At 38.6% G+C, this 15,887-nt stretch overlaps 1 protein-coding gene across 14 annotated transcripts in view; it reads left to right on the top strand.

The window, feature by feature from the left end:
* JAKMIP1 (janus kinase and microtubule interacting protein 1) overlaps window positions 1–15,887 on the top strand; it is a 163,086-nt gene that overhangs the window by 128,000 nt on the left and 19,199 nt on the right. For 10 of the 14 annotated variants that reach the window (XR_012835404.1, XR_012835403.1, XR_012835405.1 and 7 more), the window contains 5 exons: window positions 2,209–2,262; window positions 3,261–3,326; window positions 6,061–6,129; window positions 9,473–9,550; window positions 11,141–11,344. Coding sequence is in view for 1 of the 14 variants with exons in the window: in XM_075752525.1 (XP_075608640.1) it covers window positions 2,209–2,262; window positions 3,261–3,326; window positions 6,061–6,129; window positions 9,473–9,550; window positions 11,141–11,344 (471 nt within the window). In the remaining 13 variants the exon portion in view is untranslated. Of the gene's footprint in view, window positions 1–2,208; window positions 2,263–3,260; window positions 3,327–6,060; window positions 6,130–9,472; window positions 9,551–11,140; window positions 11,345–13,843; window positions 14,011–15,887 lie in introns of all 14 variants that reach the window. The other 4 variants (XR_012835411.1, XR_012835412.1, XR_012835414.1 and 1 more) reach the window with 3 other exon arrangements.

Here is a 15,887-nt window from a genome sequence, read left to right as displayed (position 1 = left end):
AGTGAAGCACCTATGCATTTTGTTTCTTGAATTGATAGACTTAAGCAATTTGCCTAGGCCAGGGCCTTGAAGCATGAGGTGCCTGATCAAAAACTCATTCCAATAGGTAAGACGCTATCATTTTAGATCAAGCATAAGATAAACATCAGTATCTCACTTGGTTTGCTTCTGCTATGAGGAAGCAAGAATTACTTTTTTCACTTCTGTTCTCCCTTGAATAGGTGAGCTGTACAAATTGATTTGCTTGCTGGTTCACTTAAGACTGAATTCAGACTTGCTTCGTCAGCCACATTGTACAACAGGCCAGAGTAACTTCTCGACGAGTAACTAAAGTGGAGTATCTCTGCGTGTTATACTCTACAGCACTCGCGAGTAATTTATGCTTGTATTTGTAATTGTGTTTACAAGTCCTCTTATAGAATGCTTGTTTCTATTCATATATGCCTTAATAAGCATAATACTCTCTGTAGTGGAAATAAACTGAAATTGTAGGCTGCATATTGTTATGGAGCTGAGTAGTCTAAAAGGAAAAAAAAGTTAAAACCTGATTCTTGCCTACAGGTTTGGTTAGAATGAGTATTTCTGGTTCAATAGGTGCAAGAACTTGCATGTTTTACTGAATTCCATTCTTCACTAATGTAACTGATCAGTAAAAGAAGTTTCCATTCAACATCGTCAATGTTGATCATAATCAATAGTTTTGTTTTAACACCGATCCAAACACAAATGTGTACTAAGCTCCACACCATTCTAAAAATATTGATGTGCACTGTTTAATAGCTAATGCAACATTTGGAGACACTGCTGAAATGTTTGAGGAGAAAAGGAAGAGAGGGAGGGGACTTCTCAGGATAGACCAACTTGAACACAACACATTATCCTTTTTTTGGAGCCAGGATGGACTAATTTCTAGATTCTCTCCCACATCCTTGTCTGGTCTTCAGGAAATCTTTCATTTCTTATTAAGCCTTCTTCACTGGAGTCCGTTAGGTACAGAATCATGAGCAAATATATTCTGGTGTAGTTATATAATTTGCGAGCATAGCTAATTTAGCTTTAAAAAATGTTAAAGATTGATCATCCTGACTACCCACATAACACAGTTGCACAACACATAGGTGCAAACCAGCACATTATGTACCATAAGTAATGAAACTAGTGAGCCAAGACATAGCCCTGTGAAATGTCGGCCGCCTCTAAGAAGTGCTGAATATGAGCTGAAGTTGAGGTTGCCAGCATCTAACAAGGCTGTCTTCCTTTATGCATTTGTGTTAGGCATTTTGGACTAACATGAGCTGGTCTTTGCCCATGCCCTCAAGCCTTCCTACCTTCAAATAGTATGGCTGCCTACAAGCTGTTGATGGGAATGATCCCTGGTCCACATAAACTTGTGGACCATACTTGGGATAGTTCTGAAGAATGTGATTAGTGCAGGTTAAACAGTTCCATGAACCTTTCCAACAACTTTTTAAAGGAGAAAATAGAGTTCTGGGGCCTACGAATGATCCCTGGCACTGTATAAAATACAGACATTGTGTGAATTTATTCCTATCTTTTTTGTATCAGAGGAGTGTTTTTTCTTGATTTCAGCGACTGGGCCTTGATAAGGATGCTATTTGCTGCTTTATGGGTCTGGGGGCCAAGAAATGTGGCTTTCTACTCACAAAGGTTGTGAGCTGATCGTGTTTGGAGGAGCATGTTCAGCCCACTGTGCATATTCTTCCACTGTAAGGCTGATTTGAAACTCCACTCTTGTTTAACAAAGAAAATAAATTAAAAAACCCCACGAACCCACCCAACAAAACTTTTTTACTATTATTTTGTTCGTGCTCTCTGTCGTTATAACTTCTGTAGCTTGATGTGCCTGATGCTCCACTCCAAACAGGCAAAACCAAGTCCTTTAAACCTGTTTATTGGTTTTGATCTTTGTCTGCATATATCAGCAGGATGGTAAATGTAAATCGTACGGGAACGTTCTACCCTCATACACAGACGTCCAGGTTGCTTGCTGTAATCAATCAATCATTTGGTTATGTCTCTGAAAGTATCAATAACACTTTTGTAATTGTGATGCAAAATTAATGTTTTGCTTATTTACGTTTTGAGTCTTTTTGCATGCAGAAATGAATAAAGGGTACATAAAATATATCACATAAAAACTTTTTCTCACCTACTGTATAAAAAATAAGTGTTGACCATCTTTTTCAGGATGTGAATATCTCTGAACTTATGAAGAAGCTAGATATTCTTGGAGATAATGGGGTAACAAATTTTTAATTTCAAATATACCTCTAGTTTTATGGTTATTTTAAAGCATTTCTTTCCCCACAGCAGAAAATAACATTCAAGAAAATGCAGAGAGTGATTTTTACATGCCTATATTTGTATAAACAATATGAATGGTTAGGTACTGCTTTTACAAACTTAAACGAAACTCTTTCAGTTAAACTGATGCTAGTGAAAAGTGTATTTTCTGAAGATAGGATTTGACCTTGGCTGAATGGCATGAAAACAGGTCACTGCAGTAGGCAGAGAGAAAAGATATAAAACTGGCTAGGGGAGAAAAATAAGGAAGTCAAAGGCAGACCAAGTTATTCCTGAATTTTTTCTCTTGAGTAGTAATAGTAGCACCTGCTACTGTGAAGGATGCCTCTGCCAGGAGTGGATTTGCTGGGAGAAGGGGCAAGGATAATTGGTTTCCTTTCTTCTCCTGAATTGCCAAATACAGTATAAAATCTTGGTCATGCGGTTGGGGCACAAACATCCATGGAACAGGGTCCACTTTAAAGGTAGCTTTAACAGTTTGAGGTCTTTCTAATACTCGTTTTAAGATTTGCTTTTCATGTTGAAAGTTCTGTGGAGGTTTTTATTGTACTTGCTCTTTCTTTGCATTGTTTTCGTTAATGGGAAATCTAGCTCTGAAGTGTATGAGGGGGAGATTCACTTGCTGCAGGGCTATAGTCCAGCAAACTGGCATTTTTCTGGCTATAAAAATAAAAGACATTTCAAAATCCCTAACAGAAACCACTTAATTTTCATTGAATAATGAACTGTTGCAAAAGTGTTGTACTGAAACAGAGCAGAGACTAAGTACCCTTGGTTTGGCCATTAATACTTTCAATCATGGGACCCTTTCTGGGCATGTTTATAAAAAGCTAAATGTTATAGCTGATTTATTCTTTAAAGTACAGTTAAAAATCATCATTTGTGTTGAAGAATGGGTTAAAATCCAATTTAAAATGTATCTTTTTGTATTTTAGAATTTGAGAAATGAAGAACAGGTTGCAATAATCCAAGCTGGGACTGTCCTTTCCCTCTGTGAAAAGGTAGAATTCAGTAAAGATTTTTTTTCCTGCCTAAAGACTGACCGTATCTTCTAAGAGATCACATAACTTTCTCAGGGAAGCATGGCTTTTCTGTAAAAGTCATCTGGATTGGAGCATGTATTCATCCTTACACTACTGTTGGGATTGTGATGTCTTGGAGTAAAATCAAACTTACAAAATAAACCCAATTTAAAAATTAAAACATGTTTTACTTAGAATAAAGTATTAAAAAGCCACTTAACAAAAGAGACTTCATTGTCAGAAGTGCCAATGACGTCAGCTCTCTGGGAGCAGGGTGCTGTGAAGTCTTCTGTAAGTCATACCACCATAGTCCATTTTAGGCTCATTTCTGTGTATGACTGAAAAAGCTCCAAGTGGTCTGTGGTCCTTTCCTCCATAAATTACTGGGCATAGATAGTGGAAAAAGTAGTTTGTACAAGATAGGTAATCAGTCAGGTCACTCAGTTCTGCATGACTAGTTCTTTACTTCTCCAATTGCAGAGCGAATATAATCTGTATATGAATAAAGATGACATTTAGAACTAAGACTCGTCTTTTTCTCTAAAGAAGCTTTGTCTGTCCTTTTCGTAGGTTTCTATTAAATCTTTCCTAGATGCATTTTTAAAATTCAGAATCAAACTTTAAAATTAAAATTTAAGCATTTTGTAGTAATTGCTTTAATTGGTATAATTTTGATAATCTACTTATCTAAATATCTTAATGTAGATAACCTAAATTAGGTAATTTAATAATCGTTGATTTAAGTGAGTAATTGCTATAAGCAAAATAAAATGAGGAAAAGCATTCAAATCCCTATGATTTTTATTGAGTTATAGTATTAAAAAGAGGAGATGATGATCATAGTCCTTTACATCCAATAAGAAAAGCGGAAGAACCCCAGTATGCAAGGCTAAAATGGAGAGCAAAACTGGCCAAACTTTAGGGACTGAACCGGGTTATTGTTCTTCAGGTAAATTAGTGCTTGTTCAAAAAGTGCCACTGGAATTAGTGAGCTTGTTTAATTTGTGTCAGAGTGGTGCAAAACAGAAGATACACTTTGTTATTTATAAGTTATTTCCTTTATCAGCTGACATAATTCCTTAAATGAATAGAAACGTACACTTACAATGGAGACTTTATTTGTTTATGCTAAAGTTGGCCTATAATTTCATTTCATTTTTAATTCTTTTTTTGACAAAATTTCTGCCAGTTCCTAGTTTGCCTTAACTTTTCTCCACTGTAATGTAACCATCTCAGATGTCCCTCTAAATAAGACAGCTTCCCATATGCATTCCTATAGTTCCTTAATAACAAGAAACTATCACATATAATCATCTGATAACGGGACCTTTCAGTAGAGAAATGGTACTACAGACTTTGATGTTGTGCTAGTTATATTCACATGTGCTAATTAATCACACTCAGTGTTTGTTTAGATCAAATCTATTATACTCAGCCACTAAGTGATCTTTTGGAAATCAAGCTGCCAGGCAAGGAAAGTTTCTGGGTTCTGCTGGCACAATTCCAGAAGCTTATTTTGGGTGCTACAACTGATTATGAATCCTAAATACGTGGTTGTCTCTTCTGTACCCTTTGGTTCCAGGAAGGCTTACAGACATGGGAAGATCAGAATCAACATTTAATTTGGCATATCATTCGTACCTTCAAAAAATTAGACCTCTAATTTTTGCAAATAACCCTTCATTTGCAAATATTGAGGGTAGCTGTGAGAGATCCTGAGGACTTCCCATTTCTGCTGATTTCAAAGGTTCAGAATGCTCACAGTCTTGCAGAATCCTTTATCAGCGGTGAGGCTTTCCTTAGGAATATCTTCAGTCTGTCACCTTCAAAATGAAGGAAACAAAGATGATGAGAATAGAATCACTGGGGAATATGGTGTTCCCGTTCACTTTTTTCAAGCTAAAGCTAAACCTACTAAGTAGATAAAACAAGTTTCTGTTTTTATCCACCAGTCTCTTAAATAGTGGAAGGTCCAAAAGGACAAACTAATGAATTCACATTTTGCTTATTTGTAAACTTATGTTTGCAAATTTTCTATCTATCTAAATCGGGGGGGGGGGGGGGGGGGGGGGGGGGGGGGTGGTGTGTGGATATGTCATTAATTCCTTTGAGTCTGAGCCCCAATGAACCCACCAAAACGCTAAATTTAAAAAGTCAATGTGTAATGCTTACCAAAAGGATTAAAGTAAATAGGAGTAATCTAGTATTAGTAAGCGATGCATTTGAGGAAAGTGAAAATTATCAGTGGCAAAGCTACAGCTGATCTTAATGGGAGCTGGCACTACAAAAAGAAACATTACTCAAACTATGCTCTGCAAGTTAGTCATTGATCCTGATGGTAGACCAATAAGGAAATGAAACAAAACAATTCAAAACTGACTGAGCGTTCCTACCCATTCCAATAGACTTAAATGTTAAATATATATATCATCCTAGTGACAGTAACTAAGCAAGAACTTTCTATCCATGCATTTTGCTGTTACAGTATGTAATTTTACCTTTGTTAGTCTTTGATGTGTTTCTACAGTCCTCCATTCTGCCTGTTTTCACTACCTGTTTATTCATGTGTAACTTTGAAGTGAATAGATAAGGGGGAAGCATATGCCTGGGAGTGTTGGTAACAAACTTGCAAAATACTCAGTGCAAATTTTTCAAAAGCTCTGGGTTTTTTAATTTATTTTTTTTTCCTCTTCACACTGCTATGTTCATGTAGTGGTTAAAACAGATAGAGGGGACAGAAGCTGCACTGACACAGAAGATGTTAGACCTGGAGAATGAAAAGGTAAGGAACAATAACAATATAACTCATCTAGCTAAAACTCATCTCAAGGGAACATGTATAAACTTCATCACAGGTTGATTTGCTGCCTTTCTCAGCTTAACAGAGATCACTTCATGGTAAAATAAGCAAGAAGTTTCTAGAACAATTTATTGCTTGTATTCTTTGCGGTGGGACGAAACTGTCAATGCTATATAGCACAGAAATAGCAAAATATATATAAATTAGGACACGAAGGCATAACTTTACAGAGCATATTAACCAAACAGTGTAAAATTGCCTTTGTGCTTTCTCTATGTATTAATCTGTCTGGCAACAGCATCATATTTTAATCTTGGGGTCATGATAGTAGAATTGTGAAGGATATTCCTTCAATCTCTGGTATTCAGCTTCCTGAGAAGTAAAGACCTCTTACTCCAGATGACCTTTCTTGCCCCATTCATGCTTAAAGACAGAATGTTTTCTCAAAAGCAGTTTTTTCTTGCATAAGAAACTCAGTGCTATACTGACCTTATTTTTCCATATGTTGAACAAAAAGGTTTGGAATGAGTGGTTTTATTGGTTTACCATGCATGCTGTGCTTCTCATCTTCAAATGGCTTTACAAACACTGATTAATCCTTGCCACACCTTTTACAGGTAGATAAGTAATCAGCATTACATTCATCTTAATGAATGGGAACAGGGAGGTTAAGTGATTTGCCCAGGGCCACTGAAGAAGTGTGTATTTGGGCCACAATCAAAAAAAAAATAAAAAATGCTCAGACTGTTCCCTGTCAAGTGTAGTCTATCATACTGGCTGTACTTTATCATAGGTATAATCCTTTCCACATTTGGTATTTTTTTTTTTTTTTTATTTTTAACTCTTGCTGTGGAAAAATGCAAAGGTTTTGGAGAGGTAAAGTGTCCAAAATATTAGATTGTTTTATACAAGAAAGAGGAAAAAATAGTTTCTTTCTAACTTGGTTTATTATCTTCCCATTTATTATCTGTGATGTTTTCAAGTCTTACTCTGGATAGCCCTGTATCTATTTGTTTAGCATAGCAATCTGAGAGTCTGCATCGCCAATGATTGACTCAATTGTGAAATGAGTTTAGAAATAATATTCTAGCGTGATGCTTTCAGAAGGGCTGAGCACTGGTTTAGCTGCCCTTGGAACTCATATTAAGAGTTTGAGATCTTGTTCTCGTTTCCATCCCCTTTCCTTTTGTGGCCAGCTTTTACAATAGCTTTTAAAGAAGCAGCATGATCAGGGCAGCTGCATTGCTATTCTGGGATCTGTTGGTAGCTTTGACCCTCACTGTAGTCTTAGGCAAGTCTGTCTACTGCTCTGGTGTCGGCCACTTGTAAGCATGTTAGGACCAGGCCTGTACCTCACTATGCATCACACAGTGCACGGTGGTATTGCATCTTGTACAACAGCCATGTAGCTGTTGCTGTAATCCACATAAGAAAATAAAGCCACCTGGGTAGTCAAGGTGGGATTCAGTTGCATTACCATGGTGTCTAATGCCGTATTACCTTCTTCAGAGTTCCGGAGATGTCTACAAGGGGCTGAGGAATGTCCCACAGGACCTGCTGGAGACCCCTGCCCTTCTGGACCAGCAGCTGAAGTAGCATGCCCTAAAATGGCTATAATAGCAATAGATGCCCATATGTGGGTAACTGAATTCCAGCCCCAAAATCAAAGTCTAACCTAAACTTTGGTTCTAATTTCAATATTAATTTTCAGGTAAATAAAAGAACTCCAAGTTTACAAAAAACCTGAATAATAGATATTATAGTTCTTAATACAGAGAACAAATAGCAACTTACTCATCTGAGTCCTCAGATATTGGTCTTGTATGTTGCTGCTGTCACCAATTATGAGTTGTTCTTAACAAGTGGGAGGTCATCTGTGGCTATTTTATGCTCTGAGCTGCTCCCAAGCATTAGTTTGCTGATCAGAATGGATTTGTTTTAAACCAGATGTTTGGAGTGAGAATTCATCATGGTTCATCCTTAGGCAAATTCTATGCCAGTGCTAAACAGACAGCCGTCAGAAAAAAATGTTGGAAGTCCACATATATGTCTGAAGGCAAAATTGGGCAAATAAGTGACTTTGGGTCAATCCCATATCCAATAAAATTAACCAGACCAGCAACATTTGATTTTTTATATACTATTAATAAAAGCTACAATCAATCATCTTAAGAACCCTATGTATTTTATTTGGCATTTATTCTATATGTTGGGAAATGCAAGAGGTTTTTTTCATCATTCTTTTTTCTATTCAACATATTACATTCAATCAAAGGGCTTCTCTGCTTTCTGGACTACTACTAATTCTTTTGAGCATGAAAACCTGCCTTGAAAGAAAAGCTAATAAAATCAAGTAACTAATTTATGTTCTACATACTATCATTCAAAACACTCTGAAGGCATGTTTTGCAAGAGCACTATCACCAGTCAGATCTCATTTGGTTCAGACCAAATTTGGTTGCCTATTCAGACAACCATTCAAATGTCCACAACTTTCTTGCAACATCATGTTTCTGGATAATGAGTTCCACTGAAATCCCACCCTGGGATATATAAAATATATCCCATATATAAAATATATATGTGTGTGTGTGTGTGTGTGTATATATATATATGCATATATATAAAAATATAACTGTGAAAGTGAGTTTGATTTTAAAACCAAAAGCAAAAAGTCCCTGTAAATCCTAGGTATGTTGAAAACTTCTTCAGCTAAAGTCACTTAACCTCTCTGGGCATCACCTTACCCATTTCAAATTGGCTTCCTACCTTCACAAGTTGAGAACTGAGCTTTTACTTCTGCTTCCCTGATGCATCAGGGAATGTTGCTGCAGAACCCAGCTAGGGCCCTGCATGTTCTGGATTCCTGCCTAGAAGAACAGGCTGGACAGCACAGATGGTGGTTTCCCTGTGATTCCTTAAGGGTGCCCATTGGATATTTTCAGAGAAGCAGTAAAGTGCCCTCACCTGTGTTTCTCTCTTTCCTCCCTTGGCCTGTCCTGTGGAAGTAATGACTACTGGACCACATGCATGCACATTCCCATTCACCTTTCAGCCTTTGTCTGCAGTTCTGTCAGGTCAAGGCAGGTTTGTACACTGGTGTAGAGGTGTATACTTTATAGGTGCAACTCGTTAATATGATACACTTATTTTAAGCGCTAATATTGCAAATTTGATATTCCAGATATCTTTAGGATGAGTGTGGTCATTGACTATAGATTTTCTTTGCTTTCGAGTGGAAAGCTCACATAAAAATGATGACATTTGTGGTTCTTCATGAATTAGGATAAAGAACAAACGCTCCCTTGTTTTTATTATTGCTCAGGACCTGTTCAGTAAACAGAAGGGTTATTTAGAGGAAGAACTCGACTACAGGAAGCAAGCTCTGGACCAGGCATACATGGTAGGAAAAGATCAGTCATTAAATTTTCATGTTTGAACAAATTTAATAAAACACAGGTGTTTTTTTCTTTTAATTATAAATAGGATTCTTTCAAAATGGATTTATTTTTCTGCCACACTAGGAATCAAATACTACTTAAATGGAGCCTTAGGAAATGAATTATAGTATTTAGAAGTTTGATGTTTTTGCATTGCATATTTTTATTCTAAAATGTGTGAACATCTTGTTAGTACATCTGGAATGGGAAGAGCTGATCTATGTGTGCACAAAATTATCACTGGTAAAATACACCAGAAATTACCAGAGAACTTATCCAATTTTGCTTTTTCCTAAGCATTTGTAAATATTATTGCTGCTAACCTATCCCAAGTTGGGAATGCCTGTTCTTCCTTTGCGATTCCTTCTTATTCTGTCCTATCCAACCTTACCTTTCCTAGTTTTCAAAAGGGAAGCTGCAACCTTGCCTTCTCTCAGCCTAACCAACACTTACAAATTATCTAGGAAATGGTAAATCTGCAGACTATTAACTTTGTTAATAGTGAGACTTCAGAAAATCAAAATACAATGGCCTGAAGAATTATTTATACATTGTAAATATTTCTTATGGGGAAAATGTTTTCGGAAAAGAAGCAAGGTCTAGTGTTCAGAGCAGATAGCAGAGACAAAAGCAAGCAGGGGCTCTATTTCTAGCACTGTGACCTTGGGCAAGCCATTTAACCTCTCTGTGCAGCTGTTCATGCATCACTAATATGGATAGAATTACCTACCTCACAAAGGTGTTATTAGGGCTAAAGGGATGTTGTCAGATGCTCTTGATCCAAATATTGTCAGTCTGCATGCTGGTTTTCAATAGGATCATCCTAACTCCAATAGTGAGGGACACACTGCCGTGATTCCTTTCTTTCTCCACTCTTGGGAATACAGTTCTCTGTATGAATGTAAAGTTCTCCTGTGCTCTCTGCTCTGCAAAATACTGCAGTTTTGGTCAGTGCATGAGAATCTGATTAGAAATCTGACAAACAGCAAGAGACTGATGAGGGATTAGTGTATGCAAGTATAGAAGCGTTCCTCTCGTATTGCTTATGGCAACTTGGAACTAAGCCAGTGACGTAGACTTTGAGCAATGGATGGCAGGACAGCAGAGCCAGAGAGAGGGAGACAGTAAGATGTCTGTTGTTCACAGTTCTCCCTCTGGGCTTTTTAGTTTATAGGATTATAAGAATTCAGTTACAGTTGAAGGGAATCTGTTAGTTTGCTTTAATTTTGTAATGTACAGCGTCAGGAGTTGGGGTTTTTTTTCACATATTGAGAGCAGACCTATAATCTGAACCTTTCTTAAATAGAAGAAATCAATCATTTACTAGAATGGGAAGCATCACCCGGGTGTAAATCAGTGCCGGGAGGCTACGTGCACTCTGTGTGGAATGCTCCTCACTGCTCACAACTGCCGCTTTCTGTCTACCTGTCTGTGTCCGTCCTTCCCTCCTGCCAAAGGCTTCGCTTGCTAGCCTTCTCCTCTAGCTGTTGGTGGGTCATTTGCTTGCTGGATTCAAATGGCAGCCTGTCTGTATGTGATTTGGGTTGCATTAGAAAATCCAGGAGCTGGAAGCCACGCTGTATAATGCCCTGCAGCAGGATCCAGGAAGGCGGGCAAGCGAGTCGCTGACCGAAGCCCAGAGGGAGGATTTGCGAGCTGCAGTGGAGAAGGTGCGGCGGCAGATCCTGAGGCAGAGCCGTGAGTTTGACAGCCAGATCTTGCACGAGCGAATGGAGCTGCTGCAGCAGGCACAGCAGGTAATCCTGGTTCTCTCTCCTCCCCCTTGTTGGTGTTACCTCCATGGTTGCCGCCACTGCCCATACAACAGCATCGCTTCACCCTCACCTCGTTGAGATACGCTTAGTCTATTCTTTGTATTGCCCCCACGTCAAGGAGAGGAGCAGCGTTAGGACCTGGTTGTGCTGGGCATGGTACGCACACAAAATGAGTCACTGTCTCACTACAAGGTCCTGTTGCACAATCTGTTTCATGTGTGTACAACCACACAGGCTTCCACAGCACTCCAAGGGAAGCTTGTTGCAAGTTTGAGGCCTAAATTAGAAAAAGCCAGAATGGAAGGTTGTAAGAAAAGGGGAAAGGCAGAAGCAGTAGTTACAGGAACTGAATTTTTTATTTTTCCCCTCTTCTATTTCTCTTAGCTATTTGTGAAATCTTTTAAAATTAAAAAAAAAAAAAAAGAAAAAAGAAAAAAAAGGAAGTCATAGGAAGTCTTTTAAGAGGCCATTTACAAGCCTTCACACCTGTAAATGAGTTCAGAAAAGCCTTGTCTGTCTAAGCCACTTTCTTAAGGACAAATACTAACAACTTGAATTCAGGCAAGTTCCTAGCAAGTATGGTAATTATTTTCTGAAGAATCAATTGGTAGGTTTGCTAGTTTTTCTGTGCAAATATTCAGGGAAAGATGAGAGCTATATGTCTGAAGTTGTTGATTATTCCAGCAGGAACAATTACTCCTAAGGATTTTGGTTCCTCTTTGTAGTAACCTCTGGAAGATGCAGCCAGATGTCTTAGGTCTGGAGGACTGCCCTCCAGTTACTCTAGCTACTTCCTGTGCAAGTCTGGAATTGTAAATGCCAAACTCGGCTATGCAGATGTGTTCAGGGTGTTGGTGCTATCTCAGATGCTGGTTACTGGGGCAAGGGCTGCATTTAGCTTAGTTTAAGCCTCTCTCTGTTCAGGTTGCTTTGTAGATGAATATAGACCGTAACTGATGTAATGTTCTGACCTGGCACTGTTATGTTCATCTCCTGTCATCCTGCAGTGATGAGAAGTGCTTATGGTGCCAATGTTAAGGCTGAGCTCTGCCTTCCTAGAAGTCTCCTTTCTCTTACTCCTGACTGTGTTCCCTTGGTTTGGAACGTGTAACATTGAGATCAGGAAATGAATTTTTTTAATGGGTGTCAGATCAGCGATGGTGTACAGAAAGCTGGAGAAGGTAGGCACCAGCTGATGCTAAAAGTGTCAGAGAGTAGGGCAAATATATGAAATTTGGTAGATAAGGATGGAGCCAGAAGTTATTAGCTTAATGGTATCAGTGTAGCTGAACAATTAGTGAGAATGCGGGTTTTTTGCCAGTCCCTTAAACAGTCCAATTTCCTAGCCAGACAGCATGTGTTTAATTTGGACTATGTTCTGTTTGGTCCCATGCACCGCTCACTATCAGTCCGAGCACTTTAGGTGCACATCTGGAGCACATCTTCAGTTGAGTTTAGTTCATGAATTCACAGATTGCTCCATGACATAAAGTTAAATATGACTGTGGAAGAAAACTTCACTCCAGTTCTGAACAAAAATGCTAGCGTAAATGTAGCCTCATTAGCCACGGATGTTTATGTACCTGTCTCCAGATCCATTTTATACTGTGTCATTAGAGTTTTGTGTTGTGTCCATCTCATTAGACATGCTAATGTTACAGCCCTGCAGGACATGTTAAACAATTCTGCTAAGAAGCAAAGTGTCTTAGTCATCTATTTTTAACCCCTTGTAGTAGACAGGAAAACCAAAAGCAAAGATGGTAGTTAATTTGCCCGGGGTGGGGGAGATTACAGATTGCATTTGAAATCCTTTACTCAGTTTTTCCCTCTCAGTCGTTTTCTTCTTGAAGGTTTTATTTGTGGGTTTTTATGGGACCAGTTGTCAATACTGATAACCTAGTAGTTGTATGCAAATGCCTACGGCTTAAAAACAAACAAACAAAAACCCCTAGCATGGCTCAGTAGTGTCACAGGGCTAATTCTTATAGGATTACTTTCATCTACTCTAGCAGATGACAGCAGCTGAAATGCTGCAAAAGTGAGAGCATACCTGTGTTGGCAGAGTCCTAAGGTATGGATGAAGCTGCTCTCAGTACATCCCTAGATGCTACATTACATGAATCCCCTCTTTTCTTTTGCTCATATTGTGGCATTAGCAAGCAGCCATTACACTTTACTCTGGCAAAACTGAAGCCTAGACCTGGTCATATTTGTACAGCCTGCAGTGCTTTTACGGTACGCACCGCCCTTCTTGCTCTGCTGAAGTGGAGGTTACAGAGAATGATATGACCTGCAGGACTTCGTACAGAATGCCCTTGTTGCAAACACTCTGAAACTTTCCATGAAACATAAACCATGTATTAAAGACTCCAAATTCTCTGGAAGTTTGATCACTTCCAGAAGGCTTTTTCTTTGCTTCCATTACCTTCTGTTATGCCTGATACAAGGGCTTCAGAAGAACAACTCTGCTTATCCTGACAGGCTGGCTACAACCTCCTCTGAGTCAGAGTTTCTGTGTCAGACACGCAGAGTGGGGGTCCAAGGAGATCTGATGATGGAGAAGGAGGCGTTCTCTCCTTCTGCATGTAAATGATCCTTGACCATACTGCAGGATGCAGAAGTGGCAAGGCACGTGATGAACGCTGCAGGTAGGTCTGCAGGGTTTCGTTACAGGTGAACTGCTGCATGCAGGGACTTGGAGGATTTGGCTTGTGAGATGCTGGTTTTACAGACCTGGTGAACATTCTTCCTGGGGAACGTACTGCCTGAAAGGGACAGGGACGTGCGTAAGTGGGCGAACTGTTGTCCAAATGTGAGCCTGTGCTGTTTTATGATGTGTGCTGCTTTGTCCAGATAGAAAGCCTGAGTTCTTAGCCACTGGGTATTGACTTCGTTCCAGTGAAATAAATACATTTTAGGATATTAGGCCCTGTTTTACATTGGTAGGTCTGCTCATCTTGAGCATGTATAGCCCCGCATTATTATTGTTTATTAGTATATAAATGGAACCATTTATGTGCACCCGTTGGGTATTGAGGAAACCAGGCCTCTGTGAAGCCAAATTAGACAGACCGTGTGATTAGATCTGCTCGCTAAGGCATACAACGCTTCTATTAAACCCAGAGTGCAACATGCAGGTCTGGGGGACAGATCCTCAGCTGAAGCATATTGACAGTGGTCCCTTTAAGTCAGAGAAGGTGCTTTGATTTACACCACCCTCTCTCTTTGGAGGAGGCAAAATATGTTAATTAAAAATCTGTCATGAGCAGCTTGTGATATTTGCTTCTAGCCATAGGGTATGTGCAGTTCAACTGCTATTCCTGCATGTATTGCCATCAGAAATGTCTCCTTGTGCTACACTGTTGTTATAAGCTTTTGTAAATCAGTGTCCGGCTTATTTTTAGCAGGACTTCATTTAAAAGTAACATTTGTGCTCTCATCAGTGCAGTGGCATGACTTTTGTGCATTTTGGAAAATATGAGGATCATTACTAGCAGGTTCTGTTAAGAAGGATAACTTTATATATACATGTACCATGCCAAGCTGTTTCTAGAGTGAGAGAAAAATGTATTTGTGTAGCTATAAAAAACATCTATAGAAAAAAAAATATTTCAAAGGGAGCAATAAAGTGTGTGGGGGTTTTTTGAAGTAGTGATACCAACTTCTTAGTTAAGCAAACTCAAAAAAGCCAAACACACACAAAAACCACAACGAAACCCAAACACCCCCCACCCCCAAAATAAAAAAAATGCCCCAAAAACCCAGCACAAAAAATCCACACAACATCATGGTTAGATTGCCTTAAAAATATATTATGATTGTGTTATCTGCTGAAATTAATAGATATTTAAAAGTCAAATTATGCTTTCTATAAACCAAATAGGATCTAACTCAAAATAGATTCCTGTTGGTTTAGCTGTAGCTGCTTCTGCAGTAAGAAATTGTGGGAAGTGATCAGAACCAGGCTTTAAATAAGGATAGATGAATTCAAATTGCACTGTTGGCAGTATTCAAACATGAAGAAAATTTATGATAGAAATGGAATTTATTCTGATTTCATTTTAAGTTATTTTAAACACAAAGAGAAGCTGGAAAATCCTTGAAGGACAGCAGATTGGCAAACACTCAGTTCAAAAATGATTGCTGCCAATCAGAAAGGATACGAGAGACAGATTTTATTAATGTAATCTAGTAATTTCCCAGAGCAGTCTTAGCTTTGTATAAAATTGAAAGAAAGAAGAAATAGAAAAGATGTGTTGGTTCATTGTGTCATCAAAAAGTGTGAAACTTTTTTCTCTAAGTCGCACTGTAGCTCTGTACTAAACTGGGGGTGTTTTATTCTAACTTGGATGAGAATATTCTTGGGTGGAGCTCAGTTTTACAGAGTAAATCAGACCACTGCTTCAGTTCTAGACCTGAATATAATACATCTATGGAATGCTGAAGGCATCCAAATTCCAGCTGTAAATAGTTGGAATATAGCTAGAAATATTTTAACTATGTTTTCTTTAAACTATAGTATTTA

The sequence above is a fragment of the Balearica regulorum genome, chromosome 4 (assembly GCF_011004875.1).
Source record: "Balearica regulorum gibbericeps isolate bBalReg1 chromosome 4, bBalReg1.pri, whole genome shotgun sequence".
Taxonomy (NCBI): Eukaryota; Metazoa; Chordata; class Aves; order Gruiformes; family Gruidae; genus Balearica; species Balearica regulorum.
Note: the sequence above shows the minus strand (reverse complement) of the source record. Positions and strands in the feature narration are given on the sequence as shown.